Genomic DNA, 22,877 nt, shown 5'->3' on the forward strand with positions numbered 1-22,877 from the left:
AACAATTTAATGTACAACAATTTTAAAACAAGTCAGAACTTAAAAACAACGGTAACATCTTCACACCGACAGTAGTTTGGCCCGGACAAAAAACGGGACGCATGCGTTTTAAAACGTTTTTCTCTTGACATCTGCAGAAAATAAAAATAAAACATTTTTATTTCTTTTTCTCCGAAAAAAAAAAAAAAAAAAAAAAAAAAAGGTACAACGGGTGAACTTTAAAAACCGAGTTGAGCGCAGCTTAACAAGAAAAAGCGCTGCTGGTGTTGTGGTCCCACGCTCGCCATTGCCGACAAGCGAACCCTCAAAGAAAAAAAAAAATATGGATTTTAAAAGATTTTCTTTTGTTAAGTTTTTTTTAAAATGAGTGCAAGGAAGGGCAAAGGTCGCCGAGTCAGTGCTTGTTGTTGCTCTCTTCCTGGCCCGAGCTGGCGATGCCGTTCTGGGGTTGCGTGGAACCCGAACCCAAACCGTACAAGCGGCCGCAATACTTGGCGTCGTCGATGTTGTCCTCGAAGAACAGCTGGGGGGGGGGGGGGATTGCATCACATCATTAGCATGACTGAGCCTACGTGGTAACCACCTCGGAAGTCTGTTGGAAGCACGGTGTCAATTCAACCTTCAAGGACAAGTCGTGCTACTAACCTCTTTCATCCTGAAGAAAGCCATGCCGGTGAGCAGCGAGTCAGAACCCGCCTGATGCTGCCGCCCGATGCGCTTCAACTCCAGCTGATCCGCCACTTCCTGTAAGCCGCCCTGAGACAATAAAAGCACAGATGGAGGTACGGTGCTGTTTATTTTTCTTTCATGTAAAATCTTGTTTAGTGTACAGTGATACCCCGGCTTACGAACGCTTTAGTTCACGAACGTTTCGCCTTACAAACATTAAATTCATGAGAGTATAACCTTGGCAACTAGTTTTCAAGAATCACACGGAGCGCCACAATGGCTGGCGGACTAGTTTTCAACGGATGAACACCAAACCACACGGTAGTTTTCCACACCCACTTTCTTTGAGTGCAGATGTGGTTTGTTATCGAGTGGAGTACTTTTGCTGTTATGGGACCGAAAAGGACCTCACCACAGGCCAAAGAGGACACAAAAACATTTACGGTAGAGCAGGAGATCATCGAAAAACACCATTGAGGTGTGCGTTTGTGTGACTTAGCGTCCCAGTACCCGTATGCTAAGTCGACCATTGCTACGTGTGGCTAAGGGTGTTTCTGTGTTGTCTAAGCAACAGTCTCAGGCAATAGTAGAGGTTGAAAGACTTCTGTTGATTTGGATTAACGAAAAGCAGCTAGCAAGGGACAGTCCTAATGGTAGGTGACTCTCCTTCTACACACTAACTCCCTCCTACATTCCATCAAGCAATCAACGACCATCAGAAAGGTAAATAAAACGACTTGATTATACAGTACCGTTAATTTCTTTCATTACAATACAATAGCACATTTATTACACATAAAATAAGGTATATTTTGTGTCGTTTTAAGGCTTATTTAGTTGAAAAGTATGTTTTTATGGGGACCTGGGAACGCATTATTCTCATTTTAATGGTTTCCTATGGGAAAGTAACATTTAGAAGACACACTTTTCACCTTACACACACTTTATGGGAACCAATTAAGTTTGTAAGTTGAGGTATGACTGTACCTTGAGGTTCTTGCAGCTCTTCATCAAATATTTGACGTCGTAAATGGCGGGAAAGAAGAGGTTGAGGATCTGGAAGAAGTCGTGCTCCTCCTCGGGCAGCCTTGCATCCGTCAGCAGCTTCACAAGGTAGCCAAAGTCGTAGCCGCTAAAGGGTAATAATAATAATAATAATACATTTCATTTCTATGCGTCTTTCAAAATTCTCAAGGTCACTTGACAGTCGCATGATGTTTATCTGTGGGTGAGCAGCGGCAGCCACACGCGCCAGCGTTCACTCAACCCGGAAGTAACTCAAATACATAGAAACCAGACAGTCATATAGCTAATAGATAGCTAGCTAGAGAGCTAGACAGATAGCCAGTGAATAGCTAGCCATATAGATATCTAGCCAGCTAACAGATAGCAAATAGAGCGTTAAAAATTAGCAAATAGATAAATAGTTAGCTAGGTAGTCAGCTAGATAGCCAGCTAGCAGGATAGCTAATAGATCACTAAAATTAGCAAATAGATAAACAGATAGCTAGCTAGGTAGGCAGCAAGATTGACGGCTAGCTAGATAGCCAGCTAAAAATTAGCAAATAAATAAATACCTAGATAGCTAAAAATTAGCAAATATATAGTAAATGGATAGCTAGCTAGGAAGTCAGCTAGATAGCTGGATAAATCAAAAGAAGTGAAGAGAGGAAAAACCAGCGTTCCAGCGTAACTGAAATACATAGAAAGCTAGCTAAATTGCCAGTCAGCCATGTAGCTATTTTCTGATGATTCTTGATTTATTTTGGGTGTCATGACGACGGAACGCAAAGCCACCTATGGAAAGAGAGCCACTTGACGTTATCGCACAGCACCAGGCCCGACGTCATGAGCAGCTCGGCGAAGTAGAGCGTGTCGATGCCTTCCTCCTCGTGCTTCTTGAACTGAAGGCCCGAGTTCTGCAGGAGGTCGATCGAGTCCTGAGAATACATGTCTTCTCTGGAAAGAGAGAGAGAGAGGGTGACTTTTCATTAGCTAGCTTGTTAGCTGTCTGGCTGGCTAGCTCTGGAGATCTACTATTTATTCGCTATACATTAGCTGGCTAGCTATTAGCTGTCTAGCTGACTGTAAACTGTCTGGCTGGCTATATTTGCTATTTATTTTCGATCCATTAGCTAGCTCGCTAGCTATTAGCTGTCTAGCTGATTGTAAGCTGTGTGTATTAGCTAACTATTTGAGTTACTTCCAGGTTGAGTGAACCCTGGCTCGTGTGGCTGCCTCTGCTCACACACAGAAAAACTTTACCCTGTGACTGTAAAGTGACCGTGAGAGTTTTTGAAAGGCGCTTGGAAATGAAGTGTTTTATTAAACTGTCTGGCTGGCTCGCTGTTGGCTATCTAGATTCGTTATTTATTTGCTATCCATTAGCTCGCTAGCTATTTGCTGGCTAGCTGTTGGCCATCTAGCTATATTCACTATTTATTTGCTATCCATTAGCTAGCTATTAGCTGTCTGGCTGGCTAGTTGTTGGCTATCTATTAACTATTTATTCGCTATCAAATAGCTTATTATTATGATTATGATTAACTCGAACGGCCTCGAGAGACAAAGAAAAGGCACGCTTGAACGATTGGAAAGGTTTGGCGTACGTGCGTACGTACGTGAGGTTGAACTTGAAGTTGAACTGCCAGGTGGTGGTGCCGTGCGGGTAGTCACCGTCCTGGTTCATGAAGGTGAGGCCCAGCTGGATGATCTTGAGCAAGTCCACGTTGCAACGCAGCAACTGGTATTGGTAGTCCACCGTGCTGCGGAACTCGCCGATTGGTCGCACCACCACGCCGGGGAATTCCGTGTCCTTGTATTTAAAAAAAATAAATACGTTTTTAAGCACTCAGATTAATTTTTTTGGGAGAGGATAGGACCAACAATGGTTGTTTTTTTAAAGGACAACCGCCACCATTTTTTTGTTTGCTAACTGACATCACAAATACGTTTTAGAGCATCTAAAATACTCAAATATATTAATATTTTTTGTCACATGCAAAACACCAATAGAAATGACTTAGTGTCCCAAAACTGCCACAAAATGAGCTTGAAACTGGTCAGATTCAGAAAGTCCCGCCCCCTTGTCCGTGACATCACGCCAGGATACTCCTTCACAAACTGCCTTGCTCCAGAATCAAAACAATGCCACTATATGCGCTCAGTGAAAGTCATTTGAAGTGATTTGACAAATTATGGACGCAACTTGTCCGGAGGTGTCGGTTGTCCTTTAAAGGTTTAATTTACACCGTGCTTGCAACAGACTTCCGAGGTCGTTACCACATAGGCTTAGTCATGCTAATGAGGGGATGCCAGAGCTATGGGGCCAATCAGAGTCATTTGAAGTGATTTGATAAAATTATGGATGCAACTTTGTGTCGGTTGTCCTTTAAAAGTGGCTATAATCAGTTACCATGGCGATGAAGTTGTAGCTCTGGATGATCTGTCGGATTTTCTTCATCTCGTCGTCCACGTTGCTGGCCCAGACCTCGCAGATGATCTGGCTGGCATCCGTGAGTGCGGCCGGCATGTTGGCGGCGGCGGCGGCTCGCGAGATCTTTCCACGATCACCACCTACAGGTCTGCTGCCCTCTTGGGTTTTGGGGTGCAAATAATATCTGGCAAAGGGGGGGGGGGGAATATGTATTTGGAATGAATGCTTTTTTTAATGTAAAGTAATGTTAAAGTCTTTCAAAGCTCAACCTTAGAAAGTAGGTACGCTACAGTGAGCTATATTCCACCGCGATTGTTTCTGTGCAGTGAACCGAGCGCACTCTGTACTCGTAGTTGTATATCATTGCATTTTTGTGAAGTACATCATCGTTTTTCATGGGATTTATGCAGTTTATGATGACGTTTCCCTCCATGCTGGTTCTGGAAATTTCCGAATACGACACCAAGAAACAGAGGGAAAAATTGAAGTTTACGCTCTTTTTTTGCTAACACTACAGTTTATAAAGGTGAGTAAGTTGTACTTTTATAACTCATAGAAGTGGTAGAATATATATTTTTCTCCATAACTGACAAGTTTCAAGCAAAAAGAAGCATTAGCATATATATTTCTAGAGCTCGCCATTTTCTTTCCTAGTATTTAGTGACAGCCATTTTTGATTTCTGACGAAAATCTGCCTGCATTCAATCGTTGATATTTGCTAATTTATATTTTGAATCTTTTCTTGTTTAGAATTTTAAAATCTTTCCAATGGTACTTTAATCGTTAAGATCTGCCAAAAATTAAGGACGTTATGATCGTTTATACAGTAATAAAGAACCCTGTCACAGATTTTCATTGTTTTTACTGTGTAATTACAGGCAGAAAATCCCTTCATATTTCGAAAATTACAAATACCATTATTTCCTTGTTATTTGTAATAGAACAATAATCTATACATCATTTGAAAGCTATTTAAATGTACTTTAATACGCTAATATTTGTGATTTGTTTGACTTTTTTTAACTTGCCGTGCGCGTTGCATGCTGGGTACGAGTAGTTGTTTACAATTACCGATCCGAAGCGCTAAGGTGTTGCTCTGAATTTTGAAAATAACGCAGCGTTAATTCCACTTTTTTAGGCAATCGCGTGAGCATAAATACTGAAAAAAATGGTGTATTGATAACGGGATAAGTAACGGAGCCGGAAGTTTAGCACCCAAGCTAATGTTGACTAGCTAACAGCTTGTCGCTAACGGCAGCGTGAACATCGCCGGTTCCTCAACTGCTCCGTTTTTTGTTTCTTAGACGAAAACGACGACGCCTGCAATAAAATCAACAACGAAAAGAAAGCTGTGGACGAAATGAAAATAATTGGAAAGGAGTTTGTACCTCAGAATGGAGTCCACGGAGCCGAACTAGCCAGTGCGGCACCGGGCTTCTTCGTCGTTTCCGCCCGCGACTCGGATCGGTTCTTTCTTTGTGGTGCCAAAGACTTCCGGTTTGTGTGATTGTCGCCACCTGTCGCCCGGAGGATGACTGACAAAGGTAAAACATTTTTAAATAATAATAATAAATTTCATTTCTAAGCGCCTTTCAAAACTCTCAAGGTGACTTTACAGTCACAGGATACGTTTTTCTGTGGGTGAGCAGCGGTAGCCATATGCGCCAACGTTCACTCAACCCGGAAGTAACTCAAAAGAGATAGAAAGCTTGCTAGCTAATAGCTAGCCAGCTGCCCGAAACAAACGACCGTGTATAGTAAGGCGTTTTTATTTTGTGGGATTATTAACGGTATTCATATTGTATTATATAGTAGTGCATTTTACTTTATGAATAAATATATGACAGAATAATCGTTAATCGAAACGAATTTAAATGTTTTTAATTGTTGTAAAATCAATTTTTTGTTTCAATCCATCGATAGAAAAAGCCAAAAAAAATCGGTGTTCTTTCCATTTATCTTACTTTACATAGACAGTATATAATACCTTAGTCTTCAATTGTTTTATATTATTAAAACAACTCAATATATTCGATATATTGTGTGACTCTTAAAGGCTTTCTGATTCTGATTACATTTTAACATTCGAACATAATATATAAGCATGAGTATGCTTCTATTTATGTTCAATTGTATATTGGAAATATTGAAATATATCAAAAATACATTATTCCATCCTATAATAATTTCACAGTATATTATTATATATCCTAATATATAGATAATAATAATAATAATAATAATAATAATACATTTGATTTTTAAGCGCCTTTCAAAACTCTCAAGGTCACTTTACAGTCACAGGATCAGTTTTTCTGTGGGTGAGCAGCCACCGTTCACTCACCCCGGAAGTTACTCAAATAGATAGAAAGCTAGCTATCTAATAGATATCTAACAGCTAGCTACCTAGCTAGAAAGCCAGCCAGATATATAGCTAATAGATATAAAGCTGTGGCCGTGGGATGGTGCTATAGACCCAATAATTATCGTTCTGGAGTATAAGGAAAACACACATTTATACCTATAAAATGTTTTATTTGAAAGTACTTCATCTGTTTCCTGCATTGCTTTGCACATGATGGGGTAGGGATAAAAAAAAAAAAAAAGATCAGGGTTCGGTTGGATTGGCTCTCCTCTGGATATGGCAGATTTCCAAGATAGGCATCAGGAGTTGGAATGCGTCTTGAATATACGATGCACTGTTGGATGCCTGCGTGAGGGGCGAAAACAGTTTAGTACTCATAATAATAATACATTTCATTTTAAGCGCCTTTCAAAGCTCTCAAGGACACTTTACATTCACAGACAAGCATAGGTACTATAATAAATAAAATACAACACAAATACTCTTGGATTGTGACACAAACCTCTAAGAAGACTCCAGTTATAAGTGGGTTGAGGACTTCTCCCTTCTCGTTTGACTGGGGGGGGGAAACAATTTTTAAAAAAAATCCCTGAATCTTTTTCTGTTTTTTTTGTTGTTGTTTCTACGCACCCCAGCCGCTGTTAGACAGGTGGTGAACTTCTTGGAAAGCAGCGAGACTTGTTTACACAGCACAACGGTCAACCTAAGGATGCAGAAGGAAAGAAGGTGACACTCATTTGTGACATATTCATACTTTTGCTAATGGTGTGGATTTTTTATTTTTTTGGACCAGATTATCTTATTTGCTATTTGTTATTTTTATGTTGTATGTATGTAGATTTTTTATTTCTTAATTTAAATTTAAATCATAATTTTAATTCATAATAGTATATAATAGTTATTATATTATTGTATTATTTATTGAGTTATTATTTTTTTTTGTATACCCCTAAAAAAAATTGCTGAAAGTATCGTAAACTTAAAAAAACAACAACAACAACTTTGCCGTTAAAAATTGCCTGGCTTCTTACTGCGATAAGTAGTCCACTTCGGCGTGTTCGTTGGACAGCAGGAGGCCTTCGCCCAGCTTGTGGAAAAGCTCGATGGAGCGCGCCGTCAGCTCGGCGAGACTCCTGATGGCGGCGGCGTTGACCTTCTGGTGAGGATAAAAAGTAGACATTTTTGTTTTGTTTTTTGCAATCGGATTATTATAGTAATTCCTTGTGTTTTGCGGTTAATAATAATAATAATAACAATACATTTAATTTCTAAGCGCCTTTCAAAACTCTCAATGTTGTGTGGGTGAGCAGCGGCAGCCATTTGCGCCAGCGTTCACTCTACCCGGAAATAACACAGCAGCACCTAGCTAGGTAGCTGGCTAGGTATCTAGGCAGCTAGCTAGCTAGATACATAAACAAATAAATAAAATACAAAAATAAAGACATAAACAAATAAATAAAATACATAGATCAATAAATAAATATATAAATAGATAGGTAGGATAGGTAGCTGGCTAGCTATCGAGATACATAAACAAATAAATAATATACATAAATAAACAAACAAAAATAAAATACATAGATCAATAAATGAATATATAAATAGATAGGTAGCTAGGGTAGGTAGCTGGCCAGGTACCAGCCAGTCATTCCTCATTTTTCGCGAATAATAATAATAATAATAATAATAATACTACAGTAAAGTCTCGTTATATCGATATTCAAGGGAGTCCGAAAAAAATATCGATATAACCGGGACTATCGATATATCCGACCCTGTTTGCATGTAATTATTATTATAAATGTTTGTTTTCCCTGAAAAATCCGCAAGGCACTGAAACCGCGAAGTAGCGAGGGATCACTATTTTTTTCCACCAATGATGCAGTTGCGTACTTTGACCAGACGATGGTGCTGTTTCACCCAAATGCGTCCATACCTCCACTGTAAACTGCTCCTTTTCTTCTTCGTCGTTCTCTGCCTGTTTATTGAAGTCCACAATCACGTCGCAGGCGTCTTTGCAAGCCTGTTCGGCATTCATATAAAAAAAATCAGTTTTTGATATTTAATTTTTATATCGTATTTGCCTCATTTTAATTCATGATTTGGGATAACTATTTAAATTTCCATCCACTTTGCATATTTGAATGACGAGCACCTTGCTGAGTTTTTCGGCGGTGGAGGAAACGCGCAGCCCTGCCAAGGCTTGGCTAAGCTCCGCCTCAAAATGGGAGCCATCTTGATCTGGAATTACACCGAGTGACAGGAAATTTGAATTTAAAATTTTGGGAGGCGTTTATGGAATTGATGTCATTTCCTGTTGAGCTTTGAGACCTTTCCTGTCATCCACGTCATCGTCGTCAAACTCCGTCATGGAGAAGGCAGCTTTGATGACCTCCAACTCGTTTCTCAGCTTGCTCAGCTCTTCTCCCGATAGCGTCGTTAGCACCGATTTCACCTGTTAAAAAAAACACACATTAAAAATCTCAATGAAATCGTCACTTCGCCCTCCATTTTAATTCCGACCTTTGACTCGCTTTCCCGAGAAAGCATCTCCAGAGCTTCAAGGTGAGCGAGGCCCTGGTACTGGTCAAAAAGAACCCCGTAGTGAGCCACCGGCTTCTTCTCAGAGTCCGACGACTCGTCCGTTTGAAGCTCCTCTCGCTCCTTGGCCTCCCTTAGCACCTGAGACAAAACACGCTAGCGTCACTATTGCTCCCGCCGCACTCAAAAGCCTTCCATTTTTTTCAAAAGTTCCTGATTTATTTATCTAGCTATGCAGCTACCTAGCTAGCTATCTCACTTGCTAGCTATTTGCTATCTATTTGCTAGCTAGCTCCTTGGCTGGCTATCTAGCTAGCTAGCTATTGGCTATATAGCTATCTAGATACATAGACAGTAACATCAAGTAAAAAAATAAAAACTAAATCCTAAATAAATGCTATTTAGGTATGTATCTTTATTGAGTGAGTTATTATTATTATTATTATTATTTATTCATTAATGCATTTATGTATTTATTTCTTCATTAATTTTTATTATTTATTTATTCATTTATTCTTTCATTAATTGACTCATATTTATTTCTTCATTTATTCATTAATTAATGTATTTATTATTCATTTATTATTATTTTTTATTCATTCATTTATGCATTGATTCATGTATTTATCTATTTATTTATTCATTTATTAATGGATTCATGTATTTATTTCTTCATTTATTCATTAATTAATGTATTTATTATTCATGTATTATTTTTTTTATTCATTCATTTATGCATTGATTCATGTATTTATTCATTCATTAATGGATTTATGTATTTATTTCTTCATTTATTCATTAATTAATGTATTATTATTCATGTATTATTAGTTTTTTATTCAGTCATTTATGCATTGATTCATGTATTTATTTATTTATTCATTAATGGATTTATGTATTTATTTCTTCATTTCTTATGTTTTATTATATGTTTATTTATTTATTCATTAATGGATTCATGTATTCATTTCTTCATTAATTCATGTATTTATTATTCTTATATTTTTGTATTTATTCTTTTATTCATGCATTTATTCATTGATAGATGTATTTATTTCTTCATTAATTGATGTATTTATTCATTCACTATTGACTATAATAATAATAATAATAATAATAAAATTACGGGTCACCTGAGAGAGGGTGGAAGTCCCGATCATCAAGCGTTTAGTCTTCTTAAAACCCGGATCGCCTTCCGCGATCACGTCCATCGTCTTCTTCCCGATAAACTCCAGCGCGTCCAAGCCGCCGCTAATCACCGTTTTCCCCTGCAGGAACGGCGGATTGCAACAGCGCCGCCTACCAGCGTCCATCGGGAGTGCGCGTCTTGGGCTTACCGTGTTGTGAACGACGCTGGTGAGCGACGTCAACACCCCCATGGCGCCGGCTGCCGATTCCGGCACAGCCGCTACCTGCCGCTGCTGCTCCGCCTTCTCGTCGTCTGCCGCTTGAGCCGACAGATCGGCGGGACTCGGGATGCCGAGCGACGTCTCGGCTTTTTCCATGACTTGGGTTAACCCTTGACCTGTTGATGACATAATAGTGCAAGCGACTGTGATGTCAGTGTCTGAAATAACGTCTGCCCGGATGCCCGGTGCGTGCAACTTTTGTTTTTTGGAGTTTTGAAAGGCGCTTAGAAATTGAACGCCAATTAAAAGCGTCATGGAAAGAAGAATTCACGTGACTTGTAGCAGACGACGCAACGCGAACATTGCATTGGGGAAAATGATGTAGAGTGTATGAACAAACGACCAACTAGAGCAAAATCATCAGCAAGGGATATTTGATATAAATAAAGCAAGGGAGCATTTGTGGTAGGTACATCCTTAATAAAAACAATCCTTAATACAGGTAACATCCGACTTACGACCTGCTCAACTTATGACCACCCGTACTTACGACCACCAGACCCTATTTTTAACATTTTAAGAAGGGGAGTTTGTGACTCATTTAGCCTCCGAATTTCTATTCAACATTTTTGAATGGATTTCAACTTACGACCATTTTGACTTACGACCGTTTGGTCGGAACGGAACTCGGTTGTAAGTCAGACGTTACCTGTACTTTGCAACATTTTTTTTTTTTTGGGGCGATTAGTCTGATTGTGTTTCAAGTTGTGAAAAAGGAGGCAGTCAACTTTATGGCCGGGCAGACAACTCTGAAAAGTTGTCTAACTTTTTGTCATGAGTTTTCAGACACTGGTGATGTCACAGTAGGGCAGATGGATCATGTACTCACCCACGGTGGCCACGGTGGCGGTAGCAGTGGACAGGATAGATTTGCCCCAGTCACCCCAAAAACCCCAACCGCCCTGCGTAACCGAAGACTGACTTGGCGGCGCCTAAAAAACAAAAATATTGCAAACAAAGCCCAAAAAACGTACGTTGAAAAGCACCATTTTGTTTGTTTTTACGCTCTGTTCACCTTTTCCTGCTTGTCGTCCATTTTAGGTTTCTCCGGCATTTGAGCTTGAGGCTCCGCCCTCCGCCGGGCTTTCCTGGTGGGCGCCACGTCTGTCAAAACGTCGGGTGAGGTCGGCGGGGATTCGTCGGACGTCTCGCCGAGCTGAACCTCGGGTGCGCTTGGTTCGTTGTCCGACATGGCCGATCCTTAGCGCATACCTGTCGGGAAAAGAGCTGTCAAGCTAACATGGACTTTTGAAGAGACGGTGCTAAATTCGGGTTTTATTATTTTATCTTAGTATCCTCAATCCTTGCTACTTGAGCTTTCTTACTGTCTTTCATAGTAGCCAATGTTATTATCTAACTAACTTGCTAGCTATCTATTTGCTGTCTATTCGCTATCTAACTAACTAGCTGGCTAGCTAGCTAGCTATTTGCTGTCTATTAGCTATCTAACTAGCTAGCTAGCTATCGATTTGCTGTCTATTAGCTAGCTGACCATCTATCTAGCTAGCTATTTGCTGTCTATTACATATCTGACTATCTGGCTCGCTGGCTATCTATTTGCTGTCTACTAGCTAGCTAGCTATTTGCTATCTATTAGCTATCTAACTAGCCAGATGGCTATCTATCTATCTATTTGCTGTCTATTAGCTATCTAACTATGCTGTCTATTAGCTATTTAACTAACTAGCAGACTATCTAGAAAGCTATGTTTTGTTGACAATATGTTAATGACATTGCTGGGTAGTTTCGACCAAGGCATACTATTACGTAGCTTTTTGCAATGTTGCAGTTGTGTATGAAACTGAACTTTGTCACTTTTCATGCGCTTTGATTGCATTTTATCCGTTTTTTTAGGCGACAAACAACATGTAAACAGCTCACCTCGTCTCTTTTTCTACAGCTGTCAGTGTCGAAGCTAGCAGTGACGCTAGCCTCCGTGCAAAGTTTCCCTCAATCAAAAAGAACAAAAATAAACGTGTCCACAATATACGATCATAGTTCGATAAAAGTGTTGTGTTTCAAAGTGGATCAAATGCGCAAATATTCCGAATCTTTCGTTTTTGTCTTCCAGATGATTAGCCACGTCACAAGCGTCACTTTTCATCCAACGAATTTTCAACAAAAGAAGATCCGATCAAAGGTTTCAAAATAAAAGCTAGGGGAAAGTGAAAACGTCACACCCGCCGCCATTAAGTCCGAAGTCACTATATATATATTATTCTCGCCACACTATACGTATAAACAAGTTTGTCGAGCTATATGACCATAATGCCCACTCGACTCGCATCGGATAACGAAAAACGACTTCCGGTCGTTGTCATGAAATTGCTTAGTGTAGTCCGGTAATATTATTGTCTAGTTCATGTACATGTATGTGTAAATACACGGAATAAATATATTCTACACGTATGAACAAAACTATAATTACTATTTAATCTTAAAAAACTGCGAAGTTTGTCGAGATAAATGGCCATCAAGCGCACTCGACTCGCATCGGAAACCGAAAAACGACTTCCGGTCGTTATCATGAAATTGGTTGGTGCAGTCCGTAAATATTATTGTCTAGTTAATATTAAAGTATGTGTAAATCAAGTAAATACATGGTATGGGTTTATTCTATGTATTTTTAGTTATAATTTCAAAAAAATTGAAATATCACTTATTTACTTTAAATAAAAAACGGTGATACTCTGACGAAGGCGGAAGTAGTCGCCGAAACATGTCAGGTATTTGAACGACTACACTGTCTGTAAGTAAAGAATCTGCTTTAAATTAGATATCAAGTAGGCAGTATGAACTTAGTACAACGAAACGAAGAAAAAAAACGGTGAAGTTTTTCCACGCCTTTACCTGACAACAAACCACGCCCCATCCGTCATACAATACTATTTTCTTACCACGGAAGTACATGACAACGACGAATCTAACTTTTTCAACTTTTAATGCAGTTTTAACGTGAAACAAGAGGATTTATGGGTGAAAAATCGATCTATTTTACACATTTCCACTCCTATTAGGCGGCTAAAATTGGAAATAGTTTGTATCGGCGGATGATTTGAATTTTACTTGAGCACAAGTCAGACGTGATTTACGAACATGATGTCTTTGGATGTGTGCGCGTGCGTGTTGTGTGAATTGCGTGTGCGTCGATATTATTTACTGTCCAGTTGATCCCACTTCTTATATTCTGCTCCCACATTTCCACAAATTATAGATTTTGAAGAATAAATACACGTGGTGGCGAAATCTCGCGAGATTTTACCTCTGAGGACCGAAAGGGTCAATCGCTTCTTTGTGTTTACGATTTTTTTTATCACGTTTATTATTTAGTTTGTTTGTGTGTGAGTGTGTGTGTATTTTAAATATATTAAATTGATAGAAAAATATTTCTAGGTCTCAATTTGTCAATTGTCTTCAAATGTGAGGATTTATTCTCCATTTTAGTTTAGTTATACATTGTTAGCTTACACTGCATATGTAACGACAACAGCTATTAACGAGTGTTGTGAAAATGTCACCTGACCCGTTTTTGCAGGCATGCCAACGGTGAAAAACATGCCGGTGCTGCTGCTCCTCTGCACCTGCTTGGTAGAAGGCGCCGAGAACCGCTCGGAAGAGGAGACCACGTCCACCGGTGTCGGTGTCGTGCTCAAGGAGGGAACAGACGCCTTGATCGAGTGCAACGTGACGGGGGTCCGAGGTGATGTCAGATGGTACGGCCCTGGCGGACATCTGCTGGTCGAGGAACCAGGTACGAGGAAGCCCTCCATTTTGGCTCTAAAACAGCATGTTAACTCAGGGGAATGGTAGGAGAGTGATACCTTGGCTTACGAACTTAATTGGTTCCCAGACAGAGTGTGTAAGGTGAAAAGTGTGTATCGCAAAAAATAATTTCCCATAGCAAACCATTAAAATGAGAATAATCCGTTCCCAGGTCCCCATCAAACATAATTTTCTAATTTTATAAGCCTTAAAACTACACAAAATATACTTTATTTTATGTATAATAAATGTGCTATGGTATTATAATTAAAGAAATAAACTGTACTGTATAATAAAGTTGTTTTATTTACCTTTGTGATGGTCGTTGATGGAATGGAGTGGCCGGTTTCATCAGCATTAAACACTTGATAAGGAACGTGGCCTTCTTCTTTCACCATCTTGAGGAATGATCCCTTGTAGGTGCTTTCTCTGCGATAATTTTACCTTGTTCCTCATCAATTGTGTTCTGTTTAGCTGGGTTGATAGCTTTTTCGCGAACGACACATCACACATTGTGGCAGCTCCTTGTGTATCCCAAAAAATAGTTTGTATGCCAAGGTAAAAATGTCATAAATTTAACGTTCGTAGACCGAAAAGTTCGTAAGCCTAGGTATCACTGTCGATTGAAAGCACGCTAGCTAGCTATTCGATAGCCAATAGATAACCAGCAAGCTAGCTAATACAGAGGAACATTAGAATCGCCATTTTGTCCTTGCAGGCGACAAGTGGCTAATCGAGGAAAACGGCCGACTCAACATCACCGCCGTCTCCTTCGCCGACCGCGGCCGCTACGTGTGCGTATCCGACGGCGGCAACTACAGCGTGACCGTCCGCGTGGCCTACACCCGCAGCGGCTTGGGCGTCTACTACGTAGCCGTTTGCCTGGTGGCCTTCTCCGTCACCATGATCCTCAACGTAGCCCTTCTGGGTATGGTCCGAAGCCACTTGAAGAAGACCGAGCGGGCCATCAACGACTTTTTCCGCACCGAAGGCGCCGAGAAGGTTCAGAAGGCCCTGGAGATCGCCCGCCATATTCCCATCATCACCTCGGCGAAGACGATGGAACTGGCGAAGGTCACCCAGTATAGAACCAAAGAGTTTGCGCGGCATATGGAGGAGCTAGCTCGTAGCATCCCGTTGCCGCCGCTATTGAGCAACTGTCGCGCCGGCGCCGCCGCGGCGGGCGCTAGCGCCCCCCCGGAGAGCGAGAGGGGAACGGCCCGGTTGATGGCAGGGGAAGAACCAGGAAGTCAAGTAGCGGACGTGGAGGTGTCGGTTCACTCGCCATGACGGACGCTAAGGACTGCATTCAAAATGACTTTTTTTCAGAAATAATAACTTTTAATAATAATAATAATAATAATAATACATTTGATTTCTAAGCGCCTTTCAAAACACTCAAGGTTACTTTACAATTACAGCATACGTTTTTCTGTGGGTGAGCAGCGGCAGCCGCACGCGCCAGCGTTCACTCAAACCAGAAGTAACTCAAATAGAAAGAAAGCTAGTTTAACCAATGGCTACCTATAGCTAGCCATTGGTTATATAGCTAACTATCTATCCACTGGTGAAAAGGAGGCTTTCAGCAGAAAGTGCTTAAGATTGAAGGACTGTGTCTTTGTGTTGTCATATTACAGTAAAGTCTCGTTATATCGATATCGGATATATCGATAGTCCCGGTTATATCGATACTATTTCTATGTACGCGCGGAGAAAATTACATGCAAACAGGGTCGGATATATCGATAGTCCCGGTTATATCGATATTTTTTCGGACTCCATTGAATATCGATATAACGACACTTTACTGTATTTGTTATTTTGTTGTTTTGACTTCAAAATGGCGCCAGCAACTACTGTACTATTTTGTTTTTGCTGCTGTGAAATGTCAATGTCTCTATTGTGAGATGAATAAATAATAATAATAATAATACATTTAATTTCTAAGCGCCTTTCAAAACTCTCAAGGACCTTTTACAGTCACGGGATAAGAACTTTTTTGTTGTACGGGTGAGCACCGGAAGCCATTCGCGCCAACGTTCACTCTACCCGGAAGTAACAAAAAACTAAATGACAAATACTAATATGACAACACAATGCTCATTAATGTATTCTAAATAAAGCGAATCCCTGAAAAGTATGCTGAAATAATAGAAATAATCATCAAATATTCATTCACAACATTAAAACATTAAAACATTTTTAAAAATTAAAACGGCGTTTTATCGTATTTCTGTGTTAAAATAATCGACCACTAGGCGGCGCTATGCCCTTTTATATAAAAAAATGCAGCTCGTTGCGTTCACATTCGGCTGTAATTGCTAGGTCTAATGAAACTTCATTTTTTTTTGCTATTATAATAATAATAATAATAATAATAATAATACATTTCATTCATAAGCGCCTTTCAAAACTCTCAACATTAATCAGTGTATGAATTCAATCATAACAGCTTACAGTAATATTCACAAATTATTATTATTATTATTACTATTAATAATAATAATAATAATAACATTCCATGTCGAAGCAACTTCTGTCTGGTTATCAAAAACAAGTTCCCATACCGGGAGTCGAACCCGGGCCGCCTGGGTGAAAACCAGGAATCCTAACCGCTAGACCATATGGGAGCCTTGCCAATGTCGAAAACCATGAGTTTATATAGTAATTTATAACCAGACACGAAATGTGTACAATAGACACTAACGGACACGTAAACTTATCAACTTATCAGTTACTCAATTTGTGTCGACATGGCATTCATACAAAGTAGCAATTTGTCTTTTGTTTATCTTTTATTTGTCTTTTTTTTGTCGGCTAAAATGTGGGCACAAAGCATCATGGGAAATGTGGGCCCACGAACGCGACGTTATCCAACAAGTCTTCACCGTTCTCTTTTTCTCAGAATGTTGATGTATTTTCACAAATTATTGTGTTTTTTTTAATATGTGAGTACATAATGTGAATATGAGCACCTTTCCCCGTTTCGTGTTACTGCTGCGGTGTTAACGAAATATTTCGAGCCGACTCGGTTGAAGTGCCAAGCTAACCGAGCTAGCATGCTAAGGAAAACGGCTGTAGATTCGTCGTAAAATGTGTCAAAGCCGACGAAACAAAACAACGGCAAATTAATTTATTTTATAATGGTAATCTAAGATGTTAAATCTGTTTTTTTCCCTGTAACTCCACTCTAAAAGAATAATGTGCTTGTGCCTTTATTTTAGGTGTCTTTTTACTTGTTAATAACGAATTTTTAATAGCCAATTACAAAAAAAACCCAAAGCAAATTACTGCCTTGAAGCTTCACAATGGTGAGTTTTCCACATGGACTAATGCTTCTGCAAAGTACTTCCGTACATCCTTGAGTTAAAAGCCTCCCTTTTCAAGCAGCTGCCAGCAAAACCACAATAACCTTGGGCCTCATCCATGTTGACTTACCCCCCCCAAATAAATAAATAGATAAATAATAAAAAAGGAAAATCCATCCTCCCTTCGCAGACCTGTCGTCTCCGGAGGCGAGCTTATCTAAATAGAATTGATCGACCCCAGAGATCATTCATCACGGCGGGGCCCGCTGCCACAAAGGGAGAAAGCGAGATTTGAAGGATTTGAATTTTTCCTGCAGATGTCACCGAGGTGAGCGACGCACATTGATTGGATTGGAAATAGCAGCGCTTACGCGCGAGAGGCTGCGTATGGAAGCCAAGTATGCAAATGAGCTATTCGTTTCTTGAAATGACATTTCGATGAACTCCTGTTTGTTCTGTTCTGTTTGCTGTGTAGTCGACGCTAAAAAGGAAAGAGGGTGCAAAACGAGCCAAAAGGACGACGGTTGCTGACATTTTCCTTCAGTTTGACAAACAGCTGTGAGTATCGTATACAGTATTTGTGGACCAACATGTTAACTATGCAAACGGTATACACATTTGACACAAAGATGACATCAGTCCACATATTTACTGAAAGAACAACCGACGTCTCAGGACAAGTTGTGTCCATAATTTGTAAAATCACTTCAAATGACTTCTACTGAACATATTTGGCAAAGATTCCTCGGCATATAGCTATATTTAAAAATCGCGCTGAATATTCAGGAAGTCTTGTTTTCGAGTTGATGACGATTCCCTATGTGACGTCACGGAGGGAAAAAGAGGCACAAAATGGCGACCTCCTGTGGCCACCTCCGTTTCCACAGGCTGATAAATTCCTTATATGGAGCTTGGACGCCCTCTTCTGGCGGCTTTTGGTTGCAACACTAGGTCCCCAGACCAAACAAGTACAGCAAAATACATTGACGTGATGGAAGGACTGCTACAATGTGTCTTTTTTTATCGGTCAGGGGCGTTCCTTTAGTGACGTCACATACGGACTCGTCACCAACTCAAAAACAAGACTTCCTGAATGTTCAGCGAGAGTCTTAAAACGTAAAATATAGCTACATGCGGTGGAATCTTCTTAAAATACGCTCAGTAGAAGTCATTTGAAGACACTTTACAAATTATGGACACAACTTGTCCAGAGGCGTCGGTTGTCCTTTAAATCTTTCATTGTAAAACCCTGTACAAAAATTAACTCATTCACTGCCAAACGATGTGCAAAAATGTGTCTATTCCAGTGCCAAGGTTTTTGTCATTTTCACTCAAATTGTAGGACCCACACAAGGCTTTAAAAAAAAACAGCCCGGTGGCAAAATACGCCGACGAATTGACTGAACGAGTAGGAGACATGCTAAATATGCAGTAATGAAACTCATGAAATATTCATTGCCCCGCTTCCTCCTCCTCGTCGTCGTCGTCCTCCCACCGTGTGTTCTCCAACACAGGTGAGAAAATAACACTTGGATGACACCAATGTAATAACTGTTACTATTGGAAGCCTCCATGCAAACATAATTCGCTGTCACAGAGCCAGTCTGAGTCGGTTTGAGTTTTGCCAAAGCGCACAATGAGACGTAACATTCGGTCAGATTTGGGTCACGCCAATCGGCCAGTAAACCGGGATGCCAACTGCAAGGCTAAAGATACTATGATAGCGGTTGCCAGACCTGTTGTGGCTCAATATGACTTCACATATAAGGCGCACCTGCGTATAAGGCGTAGGGTCATCTTTTGAAGAAAATGAAGGGCTTTGTATACCGGAGAATACGGTACAATGTTACCTTGGCTTACGAACTTAATTGGTTCCCAGAGTGTGTAAGGCAAAAAGTGTGCATCCCAAAAATTAATTTCCCATAGGAAACCATTAAAATGAGAATAATCCGTTCCCAGGTCCCCATAAAACATAATTTTCAAATTTTCTAAGCCTTAAAACTAAACAAAATATACCTTATTTTATGTATAATAGATGTTCTATGATATTATAATTAAAGAAATAAACTGTACTGTATAATAAAGTCGTTTTATTGACCTTTGTGATGGTCGTTGATGGAATGGTGTGGCCGCTTTCATCAGCATTAAACACTTGATGAGGAACGTAGCCTTCTTCTTTCAACATTTTGACGAATGATCCCTTGTAGGTGCTTTTTCTGCCATAATTTTACCTAGTTCCTCATCAATTGTGTTCTGTTTAGCTGGGTTGATAGCTTTTTGCATCATGTGTACAGCTGGCTTGTGCGGGTTATTTGTGGAGCCTGATTGATGGGATATTTTAACCTTGCAGTCTGCACTCTGCCTTCAAACTATCAATAAAGTTGAAACGAGTCCAAATTTCACCGTTTTCTATCCGTTTTCTCACTCTCTCTGCCGTCTGCCTGTCTATTTAATGTTTAAACCCTGCCCCCGCTCACTGCTGCGTTCTTGTCCAATCACGTGGCTTTAACCGAAGACTGAGGGCGGGGAATAGAGGACCAAAAAAAAAGTCGGCTGCCATTTTCTTGTTAGGAGAACGGGCTCGTTTGCGAATGACACATTGTGGCACTCTGTGTGTATCCCGAAAAATAGTTTGTATGCCAAGGTAAAATGTTCACAAATTTTACGTTCGTAAACCGAAAAGTTCGTAAGCCAAGGGGTTCGTAAACCGAGGTATCACTCTCATTCAATTTGTGAATGCCATTTATTCAACTTCACTGAACAACGACACTGATCGACTCATTCACAGGTGCAGATACAAAAAATATCATTTTAGTTATACTCGCTACATGAATCCAGTGTGCTATTATTAAAAAAATAATAAAACCTCCTTGGCAATCCAAATGTAGCCTAGCGAAAACAGAAAAAAAATCGTCTCATCTGCCTGGCCGCCTTTGTTTTCGTCAGTGGCAGCGGACGCCGGCAAACAGCATCAAAGCGCGCCTGCGCTCACTAACTTGGCAGCCAAGGCAACAGATTGACTGTGGGGTGCCTTTTACAGATGGGCGAAAATGGCAGGCGCGCCGGAGCAACAGCTTGCGCAAACACGACAGCGTCGCAAATTCCAACCCTCGTTCAAACATCCCATTCAACTTATTGAAACCAAAGCTATTTTCTTTCATGATGAAGCTTCAATGCCATTAACGTGAGCCGCCGTGAGTCGACAATGTCCGTGAGCTAATTGTGCTATTTCACTCATTGACTGCCATTCACAAATGTATTCGGGAATTCAAAATATGACGTAGAGCGCCATTCCCGAATTTCTTCGAGTTTTGTTTTTTCTTGTTTGGGTGGCGATAAAGCGCTGATCAGACCTCTGGCAATGTTTTTTTTTTTCCCCCATTCCACAAGGGGGCAGTATTTGCCTTTTGTCCATGTTTTACGTGGCGGTGCCGGACTCTGCTATGATTGGTCCCTGCTCTCAGGTTAGGGGGAGAAGAGGACTAATCCCTGCGGCTCCATTGATTGTTTCTATTGTCCTGACTGACGACTGGCCTGATTGCCCAATTTGCCCTGGTATCACCTCATCAGCCTATGTCGCCGAAGCGATTAAGGGAAGGATTTTGCTGTCTTATGAGGCACCACCGTCTGGACAGTAGGGATATATATAGGGCGGAAACTACCAGTAAGACTTTAGTTTGCTGACGAAGCTTCTTGGATAAGAAGCGACAGGTCCGACACCTTCAAATTTGTACAGATGACGGCTGAAGAAACCTTTTCATCAATGCTGTGAAGTGATCTAATTTCAGTTTAAGTTGAATCCGTGGCTTCAAATGGCAACAATTCATCATAGTTTAAAAAATACCAAATTAAAAATAAATAAATAAAAGTTTTTTTTTTTTTTTTTTTTTTTTTTTTTTTTTTAATATTGAATTTCAACCTAAACTGTCTTCGGTTACACATACACACACACACACATCATCTCAGGGTGTGTTTGATGTTCTCGCTGTGATTTCTTCTTGTTTTTTTTTTTTTTTTTTCCTGCAGTTTTTTTGCCTTGGGGCTCGTGTGGAAAGCCATCATGCAGAACAGCTGCTCCATGGAATTATCACCTGCCTTAATCGTGCCCGCCTGCCGCTTTGTAGTTGCCGCAGCTACCCGCAGGTAAACAATTCCCTGGAAAACAAACTTGCACGCCAACGGGAGTTTCACTTTAATGTCCTCGGAATCAATTTTTACCATCAAAGCAATCGTGTTTGCAGGAGAACACCATCTTTTTTTTTTGGGGGGGGGGGATTTCTTTTACCACTTCATTTTGATAAAACGTCAAGCAGCCTTTACTTCCTTACATCAATAAATGAAAAAAAAGCAAATGGCTACTCTCCAAAATAGTTCTATACCTTATCTCTTATTCCGTCCGAACGGGTGAAAAATAAAGCCCAGAATGTCATCAGGTTATATTTTTTTTATATAACACTGGTAACAACTAATAGAAGCTAATAACATCGTTTTTTGTGCCTATCTATCCATTTATCAATCAATCTTATTTAGTTTTGTGTGTTTAAAAACTAGAATCACTGTTAAATACAGTTGACCTAAAACAGAGCCCTGTTGGACTCCGGTGTGGAAAATCTGATGTAAAAATGGCGTTTGACTTCATTTAAAAGTGATAAAACCGATTGCATTTTCAGCTGCCATGCAGATCGCATTTTTTTGCAACACAAAGCTAAATAAATAAGGACATAAATACATAAACAAATGCATACATACATAAATAATCAGCATCAGAAAGCCTTTAATAGTCCCACAAGAGGAAATTACATGCATACATAAATAGATAAAAACACAAACAGAAAAAAATAATAATTACATAAATACATACATAATTACGCACATACATAAATAAATGCATACATAAATACACAAACTTATAGATAAATAAATACATAAACCAATACATTATTTAATAAATCAATTAATATGCCCATAAATAGAAAAATAAATACGTACATACATGTACAATTACATCCATACATATATAGATAAATACACAGATAATTTAAAAAATGAAAAATACATAAATAAATACATACACAAATAGATAAATACACGAATAAATAAAGAAATAAATACATAGACACATGAATAAATTAAGTACATAAATACATACATATTTATGTACATACATAAATAAATACATACATGCATAAATAGGTAAATACACAAACCGATACATAAACAAATAAATAAATTCATACATACAGAAATAGATGAACACACAAATAAATCAATAAATAAAGAGATGGATAGATAAACAAATAGATAAATAAATACACAAATAAGTCCATACATACAGAAATAAATATGTACATACATAAATAAATACACATGCAAAAATAGATAAATAA

At 39.6% G+C, this 22,877-nt stretch overlaps 3 protein-coding genes, 3 long non-coding RNA genes and 1 other non-coding gene across 9 annotated transcripts; 4 read left to right on the plus strand and 3 right to left on the minus strand.

Annotated features, from left to right (window-relative positions):
• Nucleotides 1-80: 80 nt before the first annotated feature.
• cnot8 (CCR4-NOT transcription complex, subunit 8) lies at nucleotides 81-5,562 on the minus strand. The gene is made up of 7 exons (XM_089016637.1): nucleotides 5,494-5,562; nucleotides 4,085-4,289; nucleotides 3,291-3,484; nucleotides 2,467-2,628; nucleotides 1,657-1,801; nucleotides 646-756; nucleotides 81-523 (listed from the first exon to the last, which is right to left on the minus strand). The coding sequence occupies exons 2-7, from the start codon at nucleotides 4,199-4,201 to the stop codon at nucleotides 395-397; spliced, it is 858 nt and encodes a 285-aa protein (XP_088872763.1). The 5' UTR covers nucleotides 4,202-4,289; nucleotides 5,494-5,562; the 3' UTR covers nucleotides 81-394.
• Nucleotides 4,370-10,423, plus strand: LOC148886813 (uncharacterized). The gene is made up of 4 exons (XR_016117813.1): nucleotides 4,370-4,631; nucleotides 5,410-5,649; nucleotides 7,106-7,196; nucleotides 10,286-10,423. It is a non-coding gene; the product is annotated as an uncharacterized LOC148886813 (long non-coding RNA).
• fam114a2 (family with sequence similarity 114 member A2) lies at nucleotides 6,620-12,541 on the minus strand. Its single transcript, XM_089016636.1, has 13 exons — nucleotides 12,302-12,541; nucleotides 11,436-11,632; nucleotides 11,250-11,352; nucleotides 10,349-10,536; nucleotides 10,145-10,279; nucleotides 8,994-9,152; nucleotides 8,802-8,925; nucleotides 8,626-8,711; nucleotides 8,407-8,493; nucleotides 7,502-7,626; nucleotides 7,101-7,173; nucleotides 6,973-7,026; nucleotides 6,620-6,815 (listed from the first exon to the last, which is right to left on the minus strand). Exons 2-13 carry the CDS (start codon nucleotides 11,610-11,612, stop codon nucleotides 6,714-6,716), a joined length of 1,413 nt encoding a protein of 470 aa, XP_088872762.1. The 5' UTR covers nucleotides 11,613-11,632; nucleotides 12,302-12,541; the 3' UTR covers nucleotides 6,620-6,713.
• Nucleotides 10,547-11,590, plus strand: LOC148886815 (uncharacterized). The gene is made up of 3 exons (XR_016117814.1): nucleotides 10,547-10,825; nucleotides 11,207-11,390; nucleotides 11,462-11,590. It is a non-coding gene; the product is annotated as an uncharacterized LOC148886815 (long non-coding RNA).
• A 598-nt stretch (nucleotides 12,542-13,139) lies between the features above and the next one.
• LOC148886816 (microfibrillar-associated protein 3-like) lies at nucleotides 13,140-15,940 on the plus strand. Of its 3 annotated transcripts, none has more exons than XM_089017098.1 (3): nucleotides 13,140-13,169; nucleotides 13,956-14,171; nucleotides 14,901-15,940. In XM_089017098.1, exons 2-3 carry the CDS (start codon nucleotides 13,958-13,960, stop codon nucleotides 15,470-15,472), a joined length of 786 nt encoding a protein of 261 aa, XP_088873224.1. In that variant the 5' UTR covers nucleotides 13,140-13,169; nucleotides 13,956-13,957; the 3' UTR covers nucleotides 15,473-15,940. The 3 variants fall into 3 exon arrangements, with proteins under 3 accessions (XP_088873224.1, XP_088873222.1, XP_088873223.1); XM_089017096.1 differs by lacking the exon at nucleotides 13,140-13,169 and adding an exon at nucleotides 13,289-13,396 and having other exon boundaries at nucleotides 14,901-15,938; XM_089017097.1 differs by lacking the exon at nucleotides 13,140-13,169 and adding an exon at nucleotides 13,312-13,496 and having other exon boundaries at nucleotides 14,901-15,938.
• Nucleotides 15,941-16,740: 800 nt separating this feature from the next.
• On the minus strand, nucleotides 16,741-16,812 carry trnae-uuc (transfer RNA glutamic acid (anticodon UUC)). Its single transcript has one exon. It is a non-coding gene; the product is annotated as a tRNA-Glu (tRNA).
• Nucleotides 16,813-17,042: 230 nt separating this feature from the next.
• On the plus strand, nucleotides 17,043-21,716 carry LOC148886818 (uncharacterized). Its single transcript, XR_016117781.1, has 4 exons — nucleotides 17,043-17,130; nucleotides 17,808-17,888; nucleotides 17,966-18,048; nucleotides 21,517-21,716. It is a non-coding gene; the product is annotated as an uncharacterized LOC148886818 (long non-coding RNA).
• The last annotated feature ends 1,161 nt before the right edge of the window (nucleotides 21,717-22,877 follow it).

Source organism: Hippocampus bargibanti, linkage group LG16 (assembly GCF_051943395.1).
Source record: "Hippocampus bargibanti isolate YZ-2025 linkage group LG16, ASM5194339v1, whole genome shotgun sequence".
NCBI lineage: Eukaryota > Metazoa > Chordata > Actinopteri > Syngnathiformes > Syngnathidae > Hippocampus > Hippocampus bargibanti.

What these genes read in the sequence shown, in the direction of transcription:
- LOC148886816 (XM_089017096.1), top strand. An exon ending in TCTGCTGGTCGAGGAACCAG is followed by an intron (nt 14,172 to 14,900) that starts GTACGAGGAAGC and finishes TTGTCCTTGCAG; the next exon opens with GCGACAAGTGGCTAATCGAG.
- cnot8 (XM_089016637.1), bottom strand. Translation starts at nt 4,201, where the DNA reads ATGCCGGCCGCACTCACGGATGCCAGCCAGATCATCTGCGAGGTCTGG. An exon ending in AACTTCAAGTTCAACCTCAC is followed by an intron (nt 2,629 to 3,290) that starts GTACGTACGCAC and finishes CTCTCTTTCCAG; the next exon opens with AGAAGACATGTATTCTCAGG. An exon ending in CTTTCTTCAGGATGAAAGAG is followed by an intron (nt 524 to 645) that starts GTTAGTAGCACG and finishes CCCCCCCCCCAG; the next exon opens with CTGTTCTTCGAGGACAACAT.
- fam114a2 (XM_089016636.1), bottom strand. Translation starts at nt 11,612, where the DNA reads ATGTCGGACAACGAACCAAGCGCACCCGAGGTTCAGCTCGGCGAGACG. An exon ending in TGACGTGGATGACAGGAAAG is followed by an intron (nt 8,712 to 8,801) that starts GTCTCAAAGCTC and finishes GTGTAATTCCAG; the next exon opens with ATCAAGATGGCTCCCATTTT. An exon ending in TAACTGGAGTCTTCTTAGAG is followed by an intron (nt 6,816 to 6,972) that starts GTTTGTGTCACA and finishes CCCCTCACGCAG; the next exon opens with GCATCCAACAGTGCATCGTA.